This window comes from Zingiber officinale, chromosome 9A (genome assembly GCF_018446385.1).
Source record: "Zingiber officinale cultivar Zhangliang chromosome 9A, Zo_v1.1, whole genome shotgun sequence".
NCBI lineage: Eukaryota > Viridiplantae > Streptophyta > Magnoliopsida > Zingiberales > Zingiberaceae > Zingiber > Zingiber officinale.
In genome coordinates this window covers 94,599,984-94,617,263 of record NC_056002.1, presented here as the reverse complement: position 1 = coordinate 94,617,263, position 17,280 = coordinate 94,599,984, and the positions used below count along the sequence as shown (strand labels likewise).

At 35.0% G+C, this 17,280-nt stretch overlaps 2 protein-coding genes across 2 annotated transcripts; both read right to left on the bottom strand.

Annotated features, from left to right (window-relative positions):
• Positions 1-2,268: 2,268 nt before the first annotated feature.
• Positions 2,269-6,129, bottom strand: LOC122020734 (plant UBX domain-containing protein 10-like). The gene is made up of 4 exons (XM_042578754.1): positions 5,262-6,129; positions 4,309-4,479; positions 3,953-4,156; positions 2,269-2,739 (listed from the first exon to the last, which is right to left on the bottom strand). Exons 1-4 carry the CDS (start codon positions 6,015-6,017, stop codon positions 2,509-2,511), a joined length of 1,362 nt encoding a protein of 453 aa, XP_042434688.1. The 5' UTR covers positions 6,018-6,129; the 3' UTR covers positions 2,269-2,508.
• Positions 6,130-6,930: 801 nt separating this feature from the next.
• On the bottom strand, positions 6,931-12,480 carry LOC122018509. The gene is made up of 4 exons (XM_042575846.1): positions 12,264-12,480; positions 8,082-8,329; positions 7,366-7,552; positions 6,931-7,269 (listed from the first exon to the last, which is right to left on the bottom strand). The coding sequence occupies exons 1-4, from the start codon at positions 12,408-12,410 to the stop codon at positions 7,147-7,149; spliced, it is 705 nt and encodes a 234-aa protein (XP_042431780.1). The 5' UTR covers positions 12,411-12,480; the 3' UTR covers positions 6,931-7,146.
• Between the last annotated feature and the right edge of the window lie 4,800 nt (positions 12,481-17,280).

Sequence of the window (17,280 nt, the reverse complement as noted above, 5' to 3'; positions counted from 1 at the left end):
AACGAAAAGTACTTCGGAGGTCGCTTTAAGTAGGGCTGTAAATCTGGGCCGGCCTCGAGGTTAATTGGACGGCCCAAAAGCAATGACACAAGTTGGCGCGGCAAGGAGTTAAATTGTTGGTTCTTTTAAATGAAAATGAAAATCTTTTCACTTAATGGGAAAAAAAAAATAACGGCAGATTAACGAACCACCTTGGTAAATTTTTATATTATCCTAATTGCGTAAACTTTGCAAATACTCCAATCGCCAATCGATTCGATAAAGTTCTATGAAGGGTAACTTTAGTCTATTTGCTGGCAATTTATTAAAAAAATAAAAAATAATTAAAAAAATTTTTATGATAAAAACTCATTGCTCTATATGATATATCCAATTAATATTTGATGACGTAAGGATAATCGGTAAAACTAAATGAATATATAGGATTTTGCATTCAAACTCTTTAAATCTATCCACGATTTTGACATATATCAATCAATTGATGAATCTAGAAAGTTCGAAATGATATGAAATTAAACTTTATATATTCATATAATTCTCTTGATTATATCCTCTATAATATTTATACCCTCAAATATTAATTTAATATACTATATTAAGAATCGTAATTTTTTTATCACAAAGGACATTTTAATTATTTAAAAAAATTAAACAAATGCTACAACATAGCAATCCATTAAATTACTATTTATGATCACATAACTTTATCAAATCAATTCTTACCTTATAGCAATTAATTAAAAATTAAAATCTACTGATTAAATTAGAAAATTTGAAAAGATATGAAATTATATTTTATGTATTTATCTAGTTCTTCTAATTATATCATACTCTTAAATATTAATTTAAGATACTATATTAAAAGTTATGATTTTTTGAATATATTTATAACTTTTTAATTGATTACTCTAGTGTATTGAACATATTTATAACTTTTTAATTGATTACTCTAATGTAGTAATTGATTCATTAAAACTATGTAACTATGAACTAAATCCTATATATTCATTTATTTCTTCTAATTATATCAATGCTAATTGATTATTACTACATTGTATAATAATTCAGGACAGTACTGTGCTAAAATCGATTGCGAACACGATTTGAGTAATATAAAAGTCTTTGAGCTTGGGCCAGATTGGGTCTGCCTATCGAGCTATAAATTTAATGCTACAAATTATTTTTAAAAAATAATTTAAAATATGAAAAATAATTTAAAATAAAGACACGAGGACCAGCAAGATCCCTAGAGCCTCTGTGCTATGATAAGGTTGTTGTATGTGTGCACCAAGGTTGAATATTGAAAGAAAAAAACGGTAAGCGGAGTCAGAGGAACGTAGAGATTAGAGCAAGTCAATCAAGCACGTAAAGCAAAAACATATAGATAGGGATGTAAATCAAAAATATATAGATAGGGATGAAAATGAACCAAACGATTTATGAATTATTCGGAGCTCAATTCGATAAAAAATTCGTTCAAATTCGTTCGTTTATCTTATCGAATCGAGCTCGAACTCAATTTCGAACTTGATAGTTTTATCGAGCCAAGCTTGAGCTTAAGGATATTCGACTCGTGAACTCGCGAATATGTTCATTTATAGACTCGTGAGTCAAAAAAACGAACCTTAAAACGAGCCTTAAACCGAGCCAAAAAATGAACTCGAAAAAGAGCCTTAAAATAAATTTTAAAATGAGCCAAAAAACGAATTTTAAAACGAGTCAAAAATGAGCTCGAGCTCGCTTAACGAATTAGACTCGTTAACTTTGATAATCGAGCTAATAACGAGCCGAGCTCGAACTGTTCGCGAACTTGATAATTCTAAAACGAACCGAACTCAAGCCTTGTGATAAAAGCTCGATTCGAGCTCGAGCCCGAATATAACTTAAACGAGCCTAATACTATTCGACTCAGTTCGGCTCGTTTACATCCCTATATATATATATATAGATGAACAGTGACAACTGAAACATGTAGAAGCGGTTTTGAGCAACAAAAAGGTAAACATGGAGAGTAGTTTTGAGCTCATCATGTGTTTCCCTTCCCCTATTCTCCGTAATAAACAAGCATGAGAACTTGTTTACAGCTCCCTAGAGCAAATAAAAGTGGCAATTTGTGAGCAATAGGAAGTGCACTATGAAGGTGATAATCAGAATATCACAACCAGAAACAGATAGCAAGACACCTATAAAAGCAAGTTACAATCGCTACAAAGAATCAGATGTGGTCAAATTATGCTTTGTCCATTTGGTAAACAAGCATAAAGAAACTTTTTCAAGTGCAACAAATATCTTTGCCAGGGCAGTTAAACTTGCATAGAGCTTATTTTTCTAACAGCAAAGTCGGATCATTCTATGAGAATTTGACCTTCAATTAGGCTAAGTTCATGAAATTCTTTATCCTAGTGTTTTTTTCCCGCTTCAAGCAACAAAAAAAAAAACAGTGAATCTACAGGCAGTGTGAAAGTTCCAAGGATTGAGTTGATAGAAACAAGATCTCGACAACATTTCTCATGAGTCAATCTCGACGAAAAGGCTCGCTTGTGGGTGCAAGCCGGCTTCCTTTAGCGTCAACGAATGCTTTTCAGAGCCATAGGTCACACGGGGAAAGTTAGAAACTAGGGTGTAGTTTTCTGCTTCCAAGCATCCCAAGGAATCAACATAGTCGTATAGAGAGCTGATTGTTGTGGTACAGTCAAACCTCCTCTCCTTGCGCTCTCCAGTTGGGAATCGAACAAGCACCTGAAAGTGATCATAATGTTTGCATCAGTTCTGTAACCCAAGATAATGTTTAAATTATTACATACATTCATATAAATAGTATATAAACTTTAACTGATATCTCATAAACAACATAAGGATTTCAGTCATAACTTCCCTTAATCTTTTGTTACATTTTCTCTTAATTCTCTAACCCAATTCTATCAATCAGAGGCCACAAATTACACGTATAAAAATACATTTACCAGCTGATTTCAATTGATAATACACATGTCGTTAATTGGATACAAATATATGCTCATTAAATTGCAAATGAGATATTGTTGTCTATGAAACCAAAAACACTAGACAAAAAATTGTACTAAATGAATAAGCTTGGTAAAACTAAGCAAACAAGAAATGCATACTAAAAATAATGTAAAGCGTGACCAAACAATTGACGGCATAATTACGAAAAATCTGCTATATTGTCAATGAAGATTTAAGATGTCAATCCAACATCTTAAGTCAACTTTTCCAACTGAACATTAGGAGATAAAAACTAGTTCAAAACATGATTAGTTTCAAGATATGCAACGCAGCTCTAGCCAAGGATTGTGATTGAAACAGAGGACAATAATACTTGTTTAAGGAATCTACTGTCCATAAAAAGCAAATATGGCATCATTGAGCACTTTCTAGCAATAAGCAACAGAATAATCAATTATGCCACAATCTATACACAATTTATACACAATTTATATTACTAGCAAAAGAAATAAGCAGAAATATATTGGAATTTCTGCACAAAATTGATACATTCACTGCACGTAAGCAAAGATCATGATTTTTTTTTTCTTATCCTACTAGTTTTAGCTTCTCTAGTTTCCAATCATTGCACTCAATGCATGAGAACCACCAGAAATTCATTATGGTTAAACTTGAATTGATGACATTAGTGTCCATGGGCAATGTATTAGTGCCATGAGAATAAAATTTTAGTTATAAACAGATAACTTTTTTGAAACAAGAAAGGTATTTTAATGTTTCATAAACTGGTAATACAATAATATCATTATCTAGAAAAATAGATGTTCTATATAATAGTTACTAAAAAGAGTCAAAAAGTATTGTTAACTTGAAAAACCTCTTATCATGGTCTCTTCATAACAGTAGGTATCTTCAATAGATGGCTTTAGGGAGTATAAACTCTGGAATACTCCATTCAGAAAATAGAGAGCTTTGTGACACTTACTCGTGTAACGTTAGGCCCTTTGTCAGGTTCAGCACCCAATGCCATTGCTTTCTCTTGCCGTCTTCTAGTAAGAGCAGCTTCTTTTTCAGCAGCTTCATGAGCAGCTCTTGCCAAGGCCTCTTCTTCTTCCTTACGCTTCCTTTCAGCCTCTTCAGCCTCTCTCTTCAACCTATCTTCCTCTTCCTTCAGTTGACGCTCTCTTGCCTGATTTGTTACAAGTTGCATAGGTTTTAAATGCTGACATGGTATGCATAGAACTTGCAGTAATATGGCACATTATCCGATGTTTATGATAGTGCAGATGCATAAAACCATCAATAAACCAAAACCCAACTTAATAAAAAACACTGGCATACTTGATCAGCTTCAAGTGCTGCTCTATATGCAGCATCTTGCTCTTCTCGTAAACGCTGATTGTTTCGCCGCTCTTCAGATTCTATCCTTGCAGCAATTAATGATGGGGCACATTCTTCAAATACACGTTGAAGCAATGTAAGCATTTCTTCAGGTGGCTTGGGGCCCTCAATCTGCATAATGTATAGGATATAACAACTAGAAAGCCATTAAGAAAATGTACCACCCCTCAAAAGTATATGCACAAGAAAATAACATATGAATTATGAAAAAGAAATAAGTATATAATTTATGAACAAGAAAATAACATATGAATTATGAAAAAGAAAATAGTATATAATTTATGGACAAGAAAATAGTGTAACATTATGCCAACTATACATCTAACAGAAGGAGATGAAAGGGAGTGCGTGCTATAAACACAGATAAGTAGACAACTTTTAACACATAAACCTAGAGAGAACCACGTGTAAGAAGTAAGGACCAGACAGGCTTTCTTTGACGTTGAAGAGTAAAAACAATTTTTAAAAGTATAAATACTAAAGTCAATCAATCAAAAGGTGAACGTATTATCTATCACCAGTCACATTCATCATCAAGCAGTGTTAGTATAAATTATTTTTTGAGTCGGTTACATAGATCTAATCCCTTTGTTGAACTATGCAAAGATGATATCTATCACCAGTCACATTTAGACAATACAAAATTCCTTTTTAGTTACATTAACTAGAATCTTTTTTTTTTAAAAAAAGAATAATAATATTTGCGACTGTATAAAAATCATGGGCATAAACCAAGATAATAAATGCGCTAAACTATCAGATGTGTGCATTGCTTTACAGAATTCCAAAAGGAGAAGGGCAACAGTCTAGTAGCTATGGCAAAAAGCTTCTCCTCTGATGACAACAAGAATTAATTAGAGTATATATATTGAAGACTACAAAGAGTGATGTACCTGATGAAGGAGGGCAATCCTTTGGTTGTCGGTGGCCATGACTATGGCACAGAATGGAAAGCGGGAAGCCTTGAGGCTATTACTCATCTTAAATCCTTCCTCTCTCCTAATGCTCCCGCCCCAAACCACAAAATTTTCAGTTAGAAAAGCAACCACTGGGGGCGAGCACAGGGTTCCCTCGCAGAAGGCCGGCACATCCGGGTGCTCAGGAGAGTGCAGGTACACGAGCATCAGCTTGAATTCCCGCTGTGCGCGCAGTAGGGCGTCCATGAACCCCTCGGCAGCGAAGCGAGGCCTGGTGTCGGCAGGGTAATCCCTCTCAAAGGCGGCGACGAAGTCCCCCGCCTCGGCCGTGGAGTCCGAGACGGGGATCAGGCGGTCGCCCTCCGCGCCGCGTGGCGAGGCAAGATAGCCGAGGATGCCGATGGTGCGATTGAGGACTCCGCCTGCGATCCAGAAACCGAGGCCAACGGCGCCGGAGACGACGTAGAAAGGGAGGGTGACGATCCGCCAGGCGATGCCGGGAGCCGGGCCGGCGACCACGGCTGGTGTAGGGGCGGAGGAGGAAGCGGCGGCGGGGAAAGGATTTGCTGCGGCGGCGGCAGATGAGGAGGATGGGGCATTGGATGTGATAGAGGCGATGGCGAGCTCAAGATCCCAATTATGGGCGGAGAGGATATCGGTGCAGAGATCGGGATCTTCGATGCCGGTAATGGCCTGGAAGTAGCCCAATTTGTCCTCGAATCCATCCGCCATGGCCGCTGCTTCACGGAGATCGAATCGGGTAGGGTTCCCTTATCGGTCGTCTTGGTTTCTTCTATCGGTAGGGTTTGTAGTGGTGAGAAAGAGAGAGGCTTCACTTGGTCAAAAGGCGAGCAGTTCTACTATATACCAATCATAATGCGTAATAATTAATAAAAACATTCTATATTTTTCTTTTTTATTAAAAAGTGAGAAAAAAAATCTTATATAATTACTGATGAACGCAGTTAGACAGTAGTAGAGTAAAACAGGGCATGTGTAATAATTAATAAAAATATTCTATATTTTTCTTTTTTATTAGAAAGGGAGAAAAATATTCTTATATATATAATTATTGATAAATTTAGTTAGCTACTACAATCAGGAAATTTAGTATCATTTTAATTACACGTTTCATTTGGAGGAATATGAAGATCGAGAAGATTAGCTAGGCCAATTGAACATATCGTTATGTTTTCTAAGACATGTAATAAAGTCTAGCTTTCAGGAGTGACGGAGGTTTCTACGAAGGCTAAGATTTCATAGAATAAATTAATTCATTGTCTCTTAATTAATCTTTCATGGTGCGGTGATAAAAAAATGAAACGAACACTTAATATTTCTAATCTAATCTAAAACGCAAATCGTCCCGCTTAATCGGATAGAAAAAATTGCATCACCAAATAATAAGAATGATAATAAAAAAAAACAATTTCTCTCAATTCATCCAAATAAATTTAAAATATAATTTATATATATTTAAAAATTGACTTTCAAAATATTCATTTCTATTAAAATTTCTTCAACCTTTATTCGTTTCTATATATAAAGGTAGAGATGAGAGCTATAAGCTAAATAATAATTAAAAAATAATAATAGAAATATCAAGATCTAAAAGACAATTCAATATAATTCCAGTAGATGATAATATGATGTCAAATAACTTGAGGGGATGGAAAAATACTTACGGTATCAAAAATAATTGTCATTCTTTTCTTCGATTGCTCCTTGTTATGAAGGAGTTAGCTACACGTCAAGAAGCCTCAATGATCTCAAAAGTCGCATGGCTTACCTAATCCGGATTCTACAATGAAAACATGACACGGATTTGTTGCAGTAGAGGAAGAAAGGCAAATCAAACTCGTCAAGCGAAGACCACATCCGAGCGCAATACATATTTTGTGTTTTTCATTACGGTACGAGCTTCATGGAGCATGCACTTGTGTCCGTGGATGTGGAGAAGTGCCATTCCTTCTACTGGAGCAACCTGCGTAAAGACTGTCGTTAGTTCGATACATATTTATTTGATAACGAGTGAACCAAAACATTTCGATGAAATCTAGTTGCTATTAGTGATACTTACCTCTGCAACAATCCCTCTTCCTTGATCATAGAAAACAGTTTCACCTCCAACCAAAGATTGCAGGGATTTATCCTTATTGCTGCTCTTTCCGGTAAGATATATTAGTAGGGTATATTGGGTTGTTTGCCCTCCTCCGAGATCAACGCTCTCGTCGATATGCCGACCAAACCTTTGCCCCACTGTATATCTGATAGATATAAAACAAGTTATAGATTTTTACAAAAATAATCAGGTCTATAATGCATCATCTAATATTGTAGTAAATCAAAGATTTATAATTCTGAGTTGTCCCCAAGCAGTATGAGTGAACTTTATTGTTCTGCCTATTAAACATGTGAAACTTGTCAATGTAGATGATATCGAAAGTCATCAACTCTGGGGCCTCGTACTAATAGGCACGCCATAAAGCACTGCCGACATATTTACATTTCAGCCGAGGTTGGATAGAAATTTCAAACCATGGAATCATCAATTATAAACCCACATTGCAGAGGTCAAAATGGTTAATGATTATAACTGAGTGCTAAAGTTAGGTCAAAGCCACTAAAAATAACGCATTCTAAAGTGTTTTAAAAATGATTTAGATTAAGGCAAAATTTTGCTATTCAACTTCTACAAGTATCTTATATAACAAAGAGCAAAACTAATATATCTACCAAAAGCATGAAAAGCAATAAACTAAAAAATGAAATAAATAGTAAATATCTTGTTATTACCTGTAAAAACGTATATTTGGATTCAGACCGACGGCAACCTTCCCCTGGAGCTTGATATCATCAAACACTCTTTTCAAGCCTGATTGCCAAATGATTTCAGCGAGTAAAGGATCAGTAACTGACATGCGATCATTATCCCTAAAAGCTTCGCCTTTAGCTGGACCCTGGCTTCCTTGGTGAATAAAGCCAAAAGATTCTGCAGCTTCCACGTAGGCCTTTGACTCAATGCTACTGAAGAAGTTTGCTATCTGCAAAAGTATTCAGTCGTAATTATGCTTGAGGTTCATTTCAGACTTCTTTTTAGCAGCAAAAATTTCTATCGAGATAAAAAGATTTTTAAAGTATCATTTCATGCAAGAGTTTTCGGTATATCATTCAGTACCATGTCGTGCTAACATCTGACACAATTTAGAACACACCAATCAACTCAAATGAGTTTCAGTCCTTTAATCTTTAGTGCAACAAGTTACAAAAATATCCCAACAACAATTGTCATGCAGGATGAGAACATTGGTTCTTGTAGCATCCACCTCATAAATTTTCAAGAACTAGATTAAAAATGCCCCTACAACATCTAGAGTTGGATAGTTCCATCACATATTTATAAATATATCTCAGTTAACCATAGACTTTGAATTAAATTGGCATAGTAGGAGGCAAAACACCAACAAGCACCCTATTCGCTTTTTTGACTCTAATATGACTCCTTTGCTGTTAGTATTGCTTTGGTTGGATTATCCTCTCTTACACTCCTCTCATTATTGGAGAGACTTGTCTTGTCTTGGTTCTTGGCGATACCGGCTGAAATAGGCAGTAACTATGCCAACATTACCTGTATTGGCACAATAAAAGTATTCCAGTTGTGCCAAGTGAAACCGATCAACACTTGAGCCCATGTTATAGGACTAAAGGTATACAAGTCATACTATATATAGCATAAGAGTTTGACTTTTAAATAAATCACATGCTAGCTAGTGTCTTAAGCACCCATATACACATTCTTGCCTTGACTTATAACTATCTTTCTTGTTTCTTTGCTTCTTAACCAAACATGATATATTCTTGTTTGTTTGCTTGACCTTAATTTTGTAACCTAATTTCATAAACTATGCTACCTTCCACAGCTTTTGAGCACATTTGAGCATACAAGTACAGATTAACATGCAGAAGATAACCATAAATATAAAGTGGAACAAGATTAAAAGATTTCTTAATCCTTGTTTCATTTTTATTCAACCAAACACATTATCATCTCGTTTCTTTATAAAACAATACATCAGAGCGTGATTGAAGAAGCTTGCAACACGCCAACACCTAATTTACTGATAAGGATATGAATGTCTAAATTGGTTCCTTGCTAAATAGTTATAAGTATAAAAAGTTATTAGTATATACAATAAAAATTAATTTAATTTAAATATAAAAAAAATTGATATAGTAGTATAAACTTTAAACAATATTGTTACAACAACAACCAAACTTTTTCCCACTAAATGGGGTCGGCTGTATGAATCATTTTACGTCATTGAACTCTATCTCCTATTATATCATCATCTATATTTAAATAAATTTTATCTTGTTTTATTATTATTACCCAAGTCTTTTTTGGTCTTCCTCTTCCTCGTTTGATATGCATGTTTATCATAGTTTCACATCGCCTAACTAGAGCATTTATTGGTCGTCTAAGTACATATCCGTACCATCTTAAACGTGTCTCTCGGAGTTTTTCCTCAATAGATGCAACTCCGACTTTCTCTCTAATGCTCTCATTTCTTATTTTATTCATCCTCGTATGCCCACACATCCACCTTAACATCCTCATCTCTGCAACTCTCATCTTCTGCTCATGTGCTCGAGTCATAGCCCAACATTCAGCTCCATGTAACATAGCAGGTCTAATTGCAGTTTTATAGAACTTACCTTTAAGTTTAAGAGGTACTTTACGGTCACATAAAACACTCGATACTCCCCTCCATTTACCCATCCTGCTTGTATTCTATATAAGACATCTCTCTCAATCGCTCCATCGTTTTGCAAAAATGATCCTAAATATTTAAATCTCTCGGTTCAGGGCAACTCGTCTTTTCCTATCTTACAATTGTTTCATTACTTCTAATATTGTTAAACTTAAATTCCATATATTCTGTCTTTAAGCTACTAAGCTTAAAATCTTTCTCTTCTTGTGTTTCCCTCTAGGATTCTAGTTTAGCATTTACTCCTTCACGTGTTTCATCTATCAGAATAATATCATCTGCAAATAATATGCACACGGTATTGTGTCTTGAATGTGCGCAGTGAGTTCGTCCATAATTAGTATAAAAAGATAGGGACTTAGAGTTGATCCTTGATGTAACCCTATCTTTATTGGAAATGCTTCAGTTACTCCGCCTGAAGTTTTTATTGGAAATACTTTAAACAATATTATTATTGCTAATTATTAAACTATAAGCAAAAGTTTACTTCATTTACAATTATATCAAAGTTAACTTGATTTATGGTGAAATTTAAATCAATTAGAACAATAATTTTATAAATAATTTAAGAGTATTAGTTACTTAAGAAAAAAATTGATTGACTATTACAGTAAAATTTAAATATATAAACTAGCTAAAGTTAATTACATAGTTTTCATATAGTTAACTTGTTTGTTATTTATCTAGCGTCCATAACTTATCTCTAACAAACTGAGCTATTTCATGTGTTGGACTTGGTAAATATGCATAGATAGGTTCTGTTCCTACTAGCTTAAGCTTTCAGTGATAGTTCTATTCTAGCAAAGTTTTCACATATAATATATAACGAAAATTGATGGGATAACATACTAATTTTCATCCTAATAGATGAATCTGGTGATCGTGCTCCCAGTAGTTTGATAGTCACATTCACAGATCATTGACACATTGTAGGTAACTAGACAAAAGAATGAAAAAGACAGTAGGAATGAACATGAAGTCCCATTTCCAAACATCAACCAGACATAGAACCAGTAATGCAATAATAAAAGACTATAGTAGCTTGAAAAATACAATACTTGAATTGGTGGAAGCTAAATTAATGGATATAGCATAACACATTGAACTAAAGATTGTAACAAGTTAACATCAGCAGATGAGGCTTGGATACAGGGTTGACATGAAAGTCATAATATCAATGCAACGTGACAGATGATTTGCAATAAAAAAACATCTCGTGTACATTAAATCCAAAGCTCAGTCTGTCCACATGATCAGGTTATGCAGTAGGTGTTTAAAAAATTGGAACATGAGTCTGATTAGTGTCATCTCCTATCCTTAAATCACTTTTTGTTTTCACAGATCTATTTTTGCTAACATGCTTGCTTTTACATAGGAATGAGTACAGTGAAAAAGCTGTGAGAAGAATGAGTACTCTTTGCATAATGTCTCATACCCATTTACTTAGAATCATAATATTCCAGAAAATTGCTATGTGAAATTAAGAGATACAATGAACTTAGAATAGCCAACAATGTAACAGTTGCATTCCAAAAGAAAGAGCAACAAATACAGTAATACTGGGAATCAAGCTAAAGTAGTTGTATGCTCACCAACCTCACCCATGCCACAAAACCAAATGTTTGGCACTCTAAATAACTATTGAAGAACCAAATACATATCCAATGTGACAAGGCAGGGATTCTTATCCAGCCACATAGTTCAGGTAAAATAATTAATTTCAATGCCCTAACAACCCATCAATAAATCCTCTATTACATTTCTTCAGAAAATAGGGTGGAATATAAAATCATAGTGAAAAAATAGCCATTTAGCAGTCAATTAGCCGGACAAAGGTGGATAACAAAAAATTTGGCACTGGATCCTGAGAAGTTCATAATAATACACGATTATGGGGTATCTTTCCAATTTATTGCATGATTTTCATGAACCGTAACCTGCTCATCTCATTATTAGTACAAACTCTAAGAAACTCATTGTTTCTCACGATTAGGTTTGGGAAAAACACAGTATTCTTTGGTTCTTCTGCCATTTTTTGTTTTTGTTTTTTTTTTTTTTTTTTTTTTTGCTAAATAACACTCGAACATGCATCTTCAATTCAGAATTTTGCAAGAAAAATCAGTTGGGATTTTAAAACTAAAAATTTCAAGAAGAAAAACAAAAGCGGAGAACAGGAAGTGGTAAAAGGGGGCGGTCTGAGAAATAAAACCGTGAACAAATTGGTGCCCTTGAGGCGGTTGATCTGGAGATCCTTCTTCGGCTTGATAAGCGGCCACCTCCCGCCTATTTCCTTCCCGATCGCCGCCTTCTTTTTCCGGTTCTTCGACTGGTGCTCGTTGTCGCCGGGACTCGCCATGTCCGCAAAGGAAGGAAGGAAAGACCAAGCAGCAATGCCAATGAACCATGGAGTTCAACAGAATTCTTTCTTCGGCAATTTGTCGATGCATCATAGATTTTTAAATTTATCAAAAGACCCACGCTATTTTGAATATTTACTAAATCAACCAATTTTATTTGATCTGTCAATGCATCAGAGATTTTTAAATTTATCAAAAGACCCACGCTATTTTAAATATTTACTAAATCAGCCAATTTTATTTTCCCTCTCCTCTCTTCTATTTCCTCTTTTTTTTTTCATGCATACATGCATGCATACATAACATAGGTCTGATATACAAATCTTATCAGACCCACGATATTTAGAGTTTAGTTAATTTTTTGATAATATTTTAATACATTTGAAGAAGTTTAAATAATCAATAAATAACATATTTGAACTCTTTGTAACCTCAGAAATAGACAGAAATTGATCCATTATTTATTTTGGCTTCTACAGAAGTGTAAAATTATAATAATGATGAATCTATAAAATATATGCCTAATATAATTCATATCATGCCCAACGTGGAGATTTTTTATTGATTCTTTCTTATTATATTTTAATACCTTTTGGACGTAAAAATAAACAATAGTTAGCATATTTGAACTCCTTGTAACATCAGAAATCCACAAGAACTGAAATGGACTCAATTGGAGCTCTGTAGGTTCATTAATGAATTTCTGATATTGCAAGGAGTTAAAATATGATATTCATTATTTATTTTAACTTCTAGAATGTGTTATAATATAATAAAAAGAATCAGTAAAAATTCTCATAGGTTGGGTCTGATATGATTCCATATCATACATATGTTAGGCCTAATATGGTCATATCAGGCGCAACGTATGGGAATTTTTGCTGATTTTTTTATTATATTTTAATACCTTCTAGAAGTTAAAATAAATAATATAGCATATTTGAACTCCTTACAATATCAGAAATCCACATAAACTGAAATGGATGGAATCGGAGCTCTCTATGTCCATCAATGGATTTCAATCAAAATCCACTTATGGACCTAGAGAGTTTTGATTGCATTTATTTTAGTTTCTATGGATTTCTGAGATTGTAAGGAGTTTAAATATACTATTCATTATTTATTTTGGCTACTCAAATATGTTAAAATATAATACAGAAGAATTGATGAAAACTTTTACGTTGAGCATGATATGTGGCTCAACGTAGGCATTATATGAAATAGATTATATAAGATATAGAGTATAGGTTTAGAGTTCAATTTAACTAATTTATTTAATTCAATTTAACTAATCTAAGTCAACTAATTAATTTAATTCAATTAATATAATAATTAGATTAATTATTATATTGAAGTCTTGATGACATCTACAATGAAACTCATGCTATTCATGAAAAATGAGTTTGTTTTGTTTACTTGAAGATATTAAATCTTTGAGCTTTGAAGAAGCAAAAGAGGATGAGAAATGGAGAGGAACCATGGATGAGGATGAAAAATGGAGAGAAACCATGGATGAAGAAATGCAAACCATTGTGAAGAACGATACTTGAGAGTTAGTATCTATTCCAAAAGACCATAAGACTATTGGAGTTAAATGGATATACAAAACAAAGAAGAATGTCAATGGAGAAGCAGAAAGGTATAAAACATGACTTGTTGCTAAAGACTACCAACAAAAATAAGGTATTGATTATGACGAGGTATTTGCTCCAGTAGTTCGATTGGAGATAATTCGTTTGTTGATATCTCTTGTCGTTTAAAATCATTCGAAGATTTATCAATTAGATGTTAAAGTTACCTTTCTTAATGATTATCTTAATAAAAATATTTACATTGAGCAACCTATTGGATATGTGGTTAAGGGGCATGAAGACAAGGTCTTGAAGCTAAAGAAGACATTTTATGGTCTTAAACAGATGTTAAAAGCTTGGAACAATCAACTTGACAAGTATTTTTTTTTCAATACAAAGTCATTATGCTACAACTCCTCTTATCTTCCTATAAAGCTTTTGAGAGTCCATCACCTTCCAACAATGGTAACCTTGAATGAAGTTGAGGGGAGGTCTTAGAGTAGGGCAAGCACCAAGAAAGAGCTTTCCAAAGCAATCTGTTTCAAGAGCTTAGAACAATCAACTTGACAAGTATTTGCAAGAAAATGGTTTCTTGAGATGCACCCACGAGTATGCACTCTATATGAAAGAAGAAGGTCAAGGTTTCTTACTTGTTTGCATTTATGTGGATGATCTCATATTTATAGGAAATAATAAAAAAATGATTGAAAAAAAAATCAAGATAACCATGAGTCAAGTCATGAATCTGAGACGACTGACATGGAACTCATGACTTATTTCTTGGGAATCCAAGTAAAGCAAATGGAGGATGGAACTTCTATTTCACAAGAAAGTTATACAAAAGAGGTTCTTAAAAAGTTCAATATGTTCAATTGTAGACCGATTAATATTGTTGGATCGTGAATTCGATAGAGAGGGGGGGGTGAATATCGATTAAAAACTTTAGTACGCAACGGAAAAAAAAAATAACAATGCTAACACAAGTATTTTTTACTTGGTTCGGAGCCTTCAATGACTCCTACTCCAAGGCTCACATTCGTCGAGTACTTTCGTTGGGAAATTTACTAGCAATTCGGAATATTGATTACAAAATTGAATTACAAGAATGTTAATAGAAAAACAAATACCGACAATGAAAAGAAGGAAACAGAAAACAGCACTTTGTCGGTCGTGGAGTCCCAGGAGCACAGCAGAGCACGTGATGAGAGATCTTGTCGTTGTTAATTTGCTCCAGCCTTCATCCTCCTTATATAGGAGGTTCGGGGTACCTGGATCCCTTTGGGGCACCCTGAATGTGACATACCCGAGCCAACCAGGGTGCTCCACGTGATGAAGCTCGTTGGGGATAAGTTTTGTATTTCGGGCGGCCATACCCATTTCGGGTGCCCAGATCCCTTCCAGACGTCCGGATCCCTTCCGGGTGCCCGGACCTCCACTTTACCAGCTACCTGTATAAAAGTATTAGTCTGTGGCAAAATGCAAACTACCTTGCAAAACAAAGTATTAACACAGCATAGTCATAAAAAGGAATAGTGTAGTAATTAGATTTCGCCTCATCGAGACCGGAATCTAGTCAAGATCTCAACTTAGAGTTTTGAAATGATTCTAAGTTGGATTGACGCCTAAGTTCCCTTCCCGGGAATGCGTCCTCACAGTCACTCCCCTCCAGTGATTTACCTCAACTTACCCGCCAGATGTCCGGTCAGCCCGTCTGTAACGACCCGGCCCTCTGACCTCTTGGGCGGCCCTTGTGGCGGCCCAACTGGCGGCCCTTATGTCGTCAGCCTATTTGGCGACCTCTATGTCGTCGACCGACGACCCTTGGCCGTGCCGTTACTCACTAGGACTTTCCACCCCTGGCCAGTGGATTTTTGCCTCCCCCAGGATTCGAACTCTAAACCTCCAGGCTTAAGTATTAGAGTTTATGAATCCTGGTAACCAAGTGAGCTCTAAACCTCCAGGCTTAAGTATTAGGGCTTCGTCTCCGGCGGTCGGCGAGCGTCTTCTTCCGTGAGTTCTTCACCGATCCAAGCTCCTCTCGTAAAGGAGAACTCGAAGGCGCGAAGAAGACCGAGATTTCAAGCTCGCCGCAAGCCCTAGAAGAATTAGAAGTTCTTCTCTTCGGCTGTAAGTCCAAGGAACACATGTGAGTTGCTACTCACCTGCAGTAGGAGAGGCTTTCGGATTTTGATTGAGAGTTTTCTCTTGTCCGGTTTCTTTCAGATGTTTTGAGGTTTATGATCTTGATGGATTCGATTTTAATCTCCTTGCTATACAAAGAGTGTAAACAACCCTTGCATTTAGCACTGAAAGTTTTAGTTTCTGGCCACTTCAATGACCATGAACGGATTTCTGTTAAGTGGCAGTCTTAGTTCCTTTCTTACTGTATTGAGTATGAAATGGTTGTAATTTAGCAATTCAGTGTAGGATTCCCTGAGAGGTACGAGCATGGACAACTCTTTTGCATCAAGCATTAGTTAGTTTTATTGTTTACTTAATGAACAAGAATAGACAAGTAGTGGAATGGTTAGGTATTCTATTAAATCTTGTTTTTAGGTTTACGAGTAGTTCAAGGATTATATTTTTCCTTCTTTGATTGTGGCAGCAGTAGAACCTTTTATTCCTGCCGTGAGCAGGATTAGTTTCTGATTCGATTTTTAGTTAGCAGTTCAGATTTGTATTCCTTTACTTTAAGTATACCATGTTTAGAAGACCTAAAGTAGCATTCTGTTTTTACAGCATGTTTAGAAGACCTAAAGTAGCATTCCTTGCTGTTTTTTTTCAGTATGTTAGAAAGCTTAGAGTTTCATTCTTTTGCCCTGTTTTTACAGTGTGGTTAAAAGGCTTAAAGTTGCTTTCTTTTGTTTAGTTATAGCATGATCAGTAAGCCCAAAGTTACTTGCTTTTACTCTATTTTTATAGCATGCAGATTTTTATAAGTAAAGTATGCAGATTTTTGATAGGCTTAATATGCAGATTTTTGGTTAAGCTTTGCATGCAGATTTATGTTAAGCTTTGTATACAGATTTTCAATACGTAGGGTGTGTTCTAGTGCACACCAAGTGCTTGATAAAATGCTTAGCTCAATATAATGCTACAGTAGACATTTTAATAGCTCAGTAAATGCAGTAGAAGCATTTAAAATAACTTATTTAGTCTTGCTTCAGTCGACTCTAGGTTCAGATAACCTAGTTCTAGGTTCAGATAACCTAGTTGCAAGGTAAGAAAATTAGCTATGAAATCAGTATTTTATTTTCAGCAATGGCACTGTACTGGATTAGATATCCATTGGGTTGGG

Bases quoted from the DNA above. Each gene is read 5' to 3' on its own strand.
- LOC122020734 (XM_042578754.1), bottom strand. From the start codon at position 6,017: ATGGCGGATGGATTCGAGGACAAATTGGGCTACTTCCAGGCCATTACC. The intron at 4,480-5,261 runs GTACATCACTCT...TACATTATGCAG, and splicing joins GGATTGCCCTCCTTCATCAG to ATTGAGGGCCCCAAGCCACC. The intron at 2,740-3,952 runs GTAAGTGTCACA...GATCACTTTCAG, and splicing joins AAGGGCCTAACGTTACACGA to GTGCTTGTTCGATTCCCAAC.
- LOC122018509 (XM_042575846.1), bottom strand. From the start codon at position 12,410: ATGGCGAGTCCCGGCGACAACGAGCACCAGTCGAAGAACCGGAAAAAG. The intron at 8,330-12,263 runs GTTTTATTTCTC...ATACTTTTGCAG, and splicing joins AGGGCACCAATTTGTTCACG to ATAGCAAACTTCTTCAGTAG. The intron at 7,270-7,365 runs GTAAGTATCACT...GTCTTTACGCAG, and splicing joins GAAGAGGGATTGTTGCAGAG to GTTGCTCCAGTAGAAGGAAT.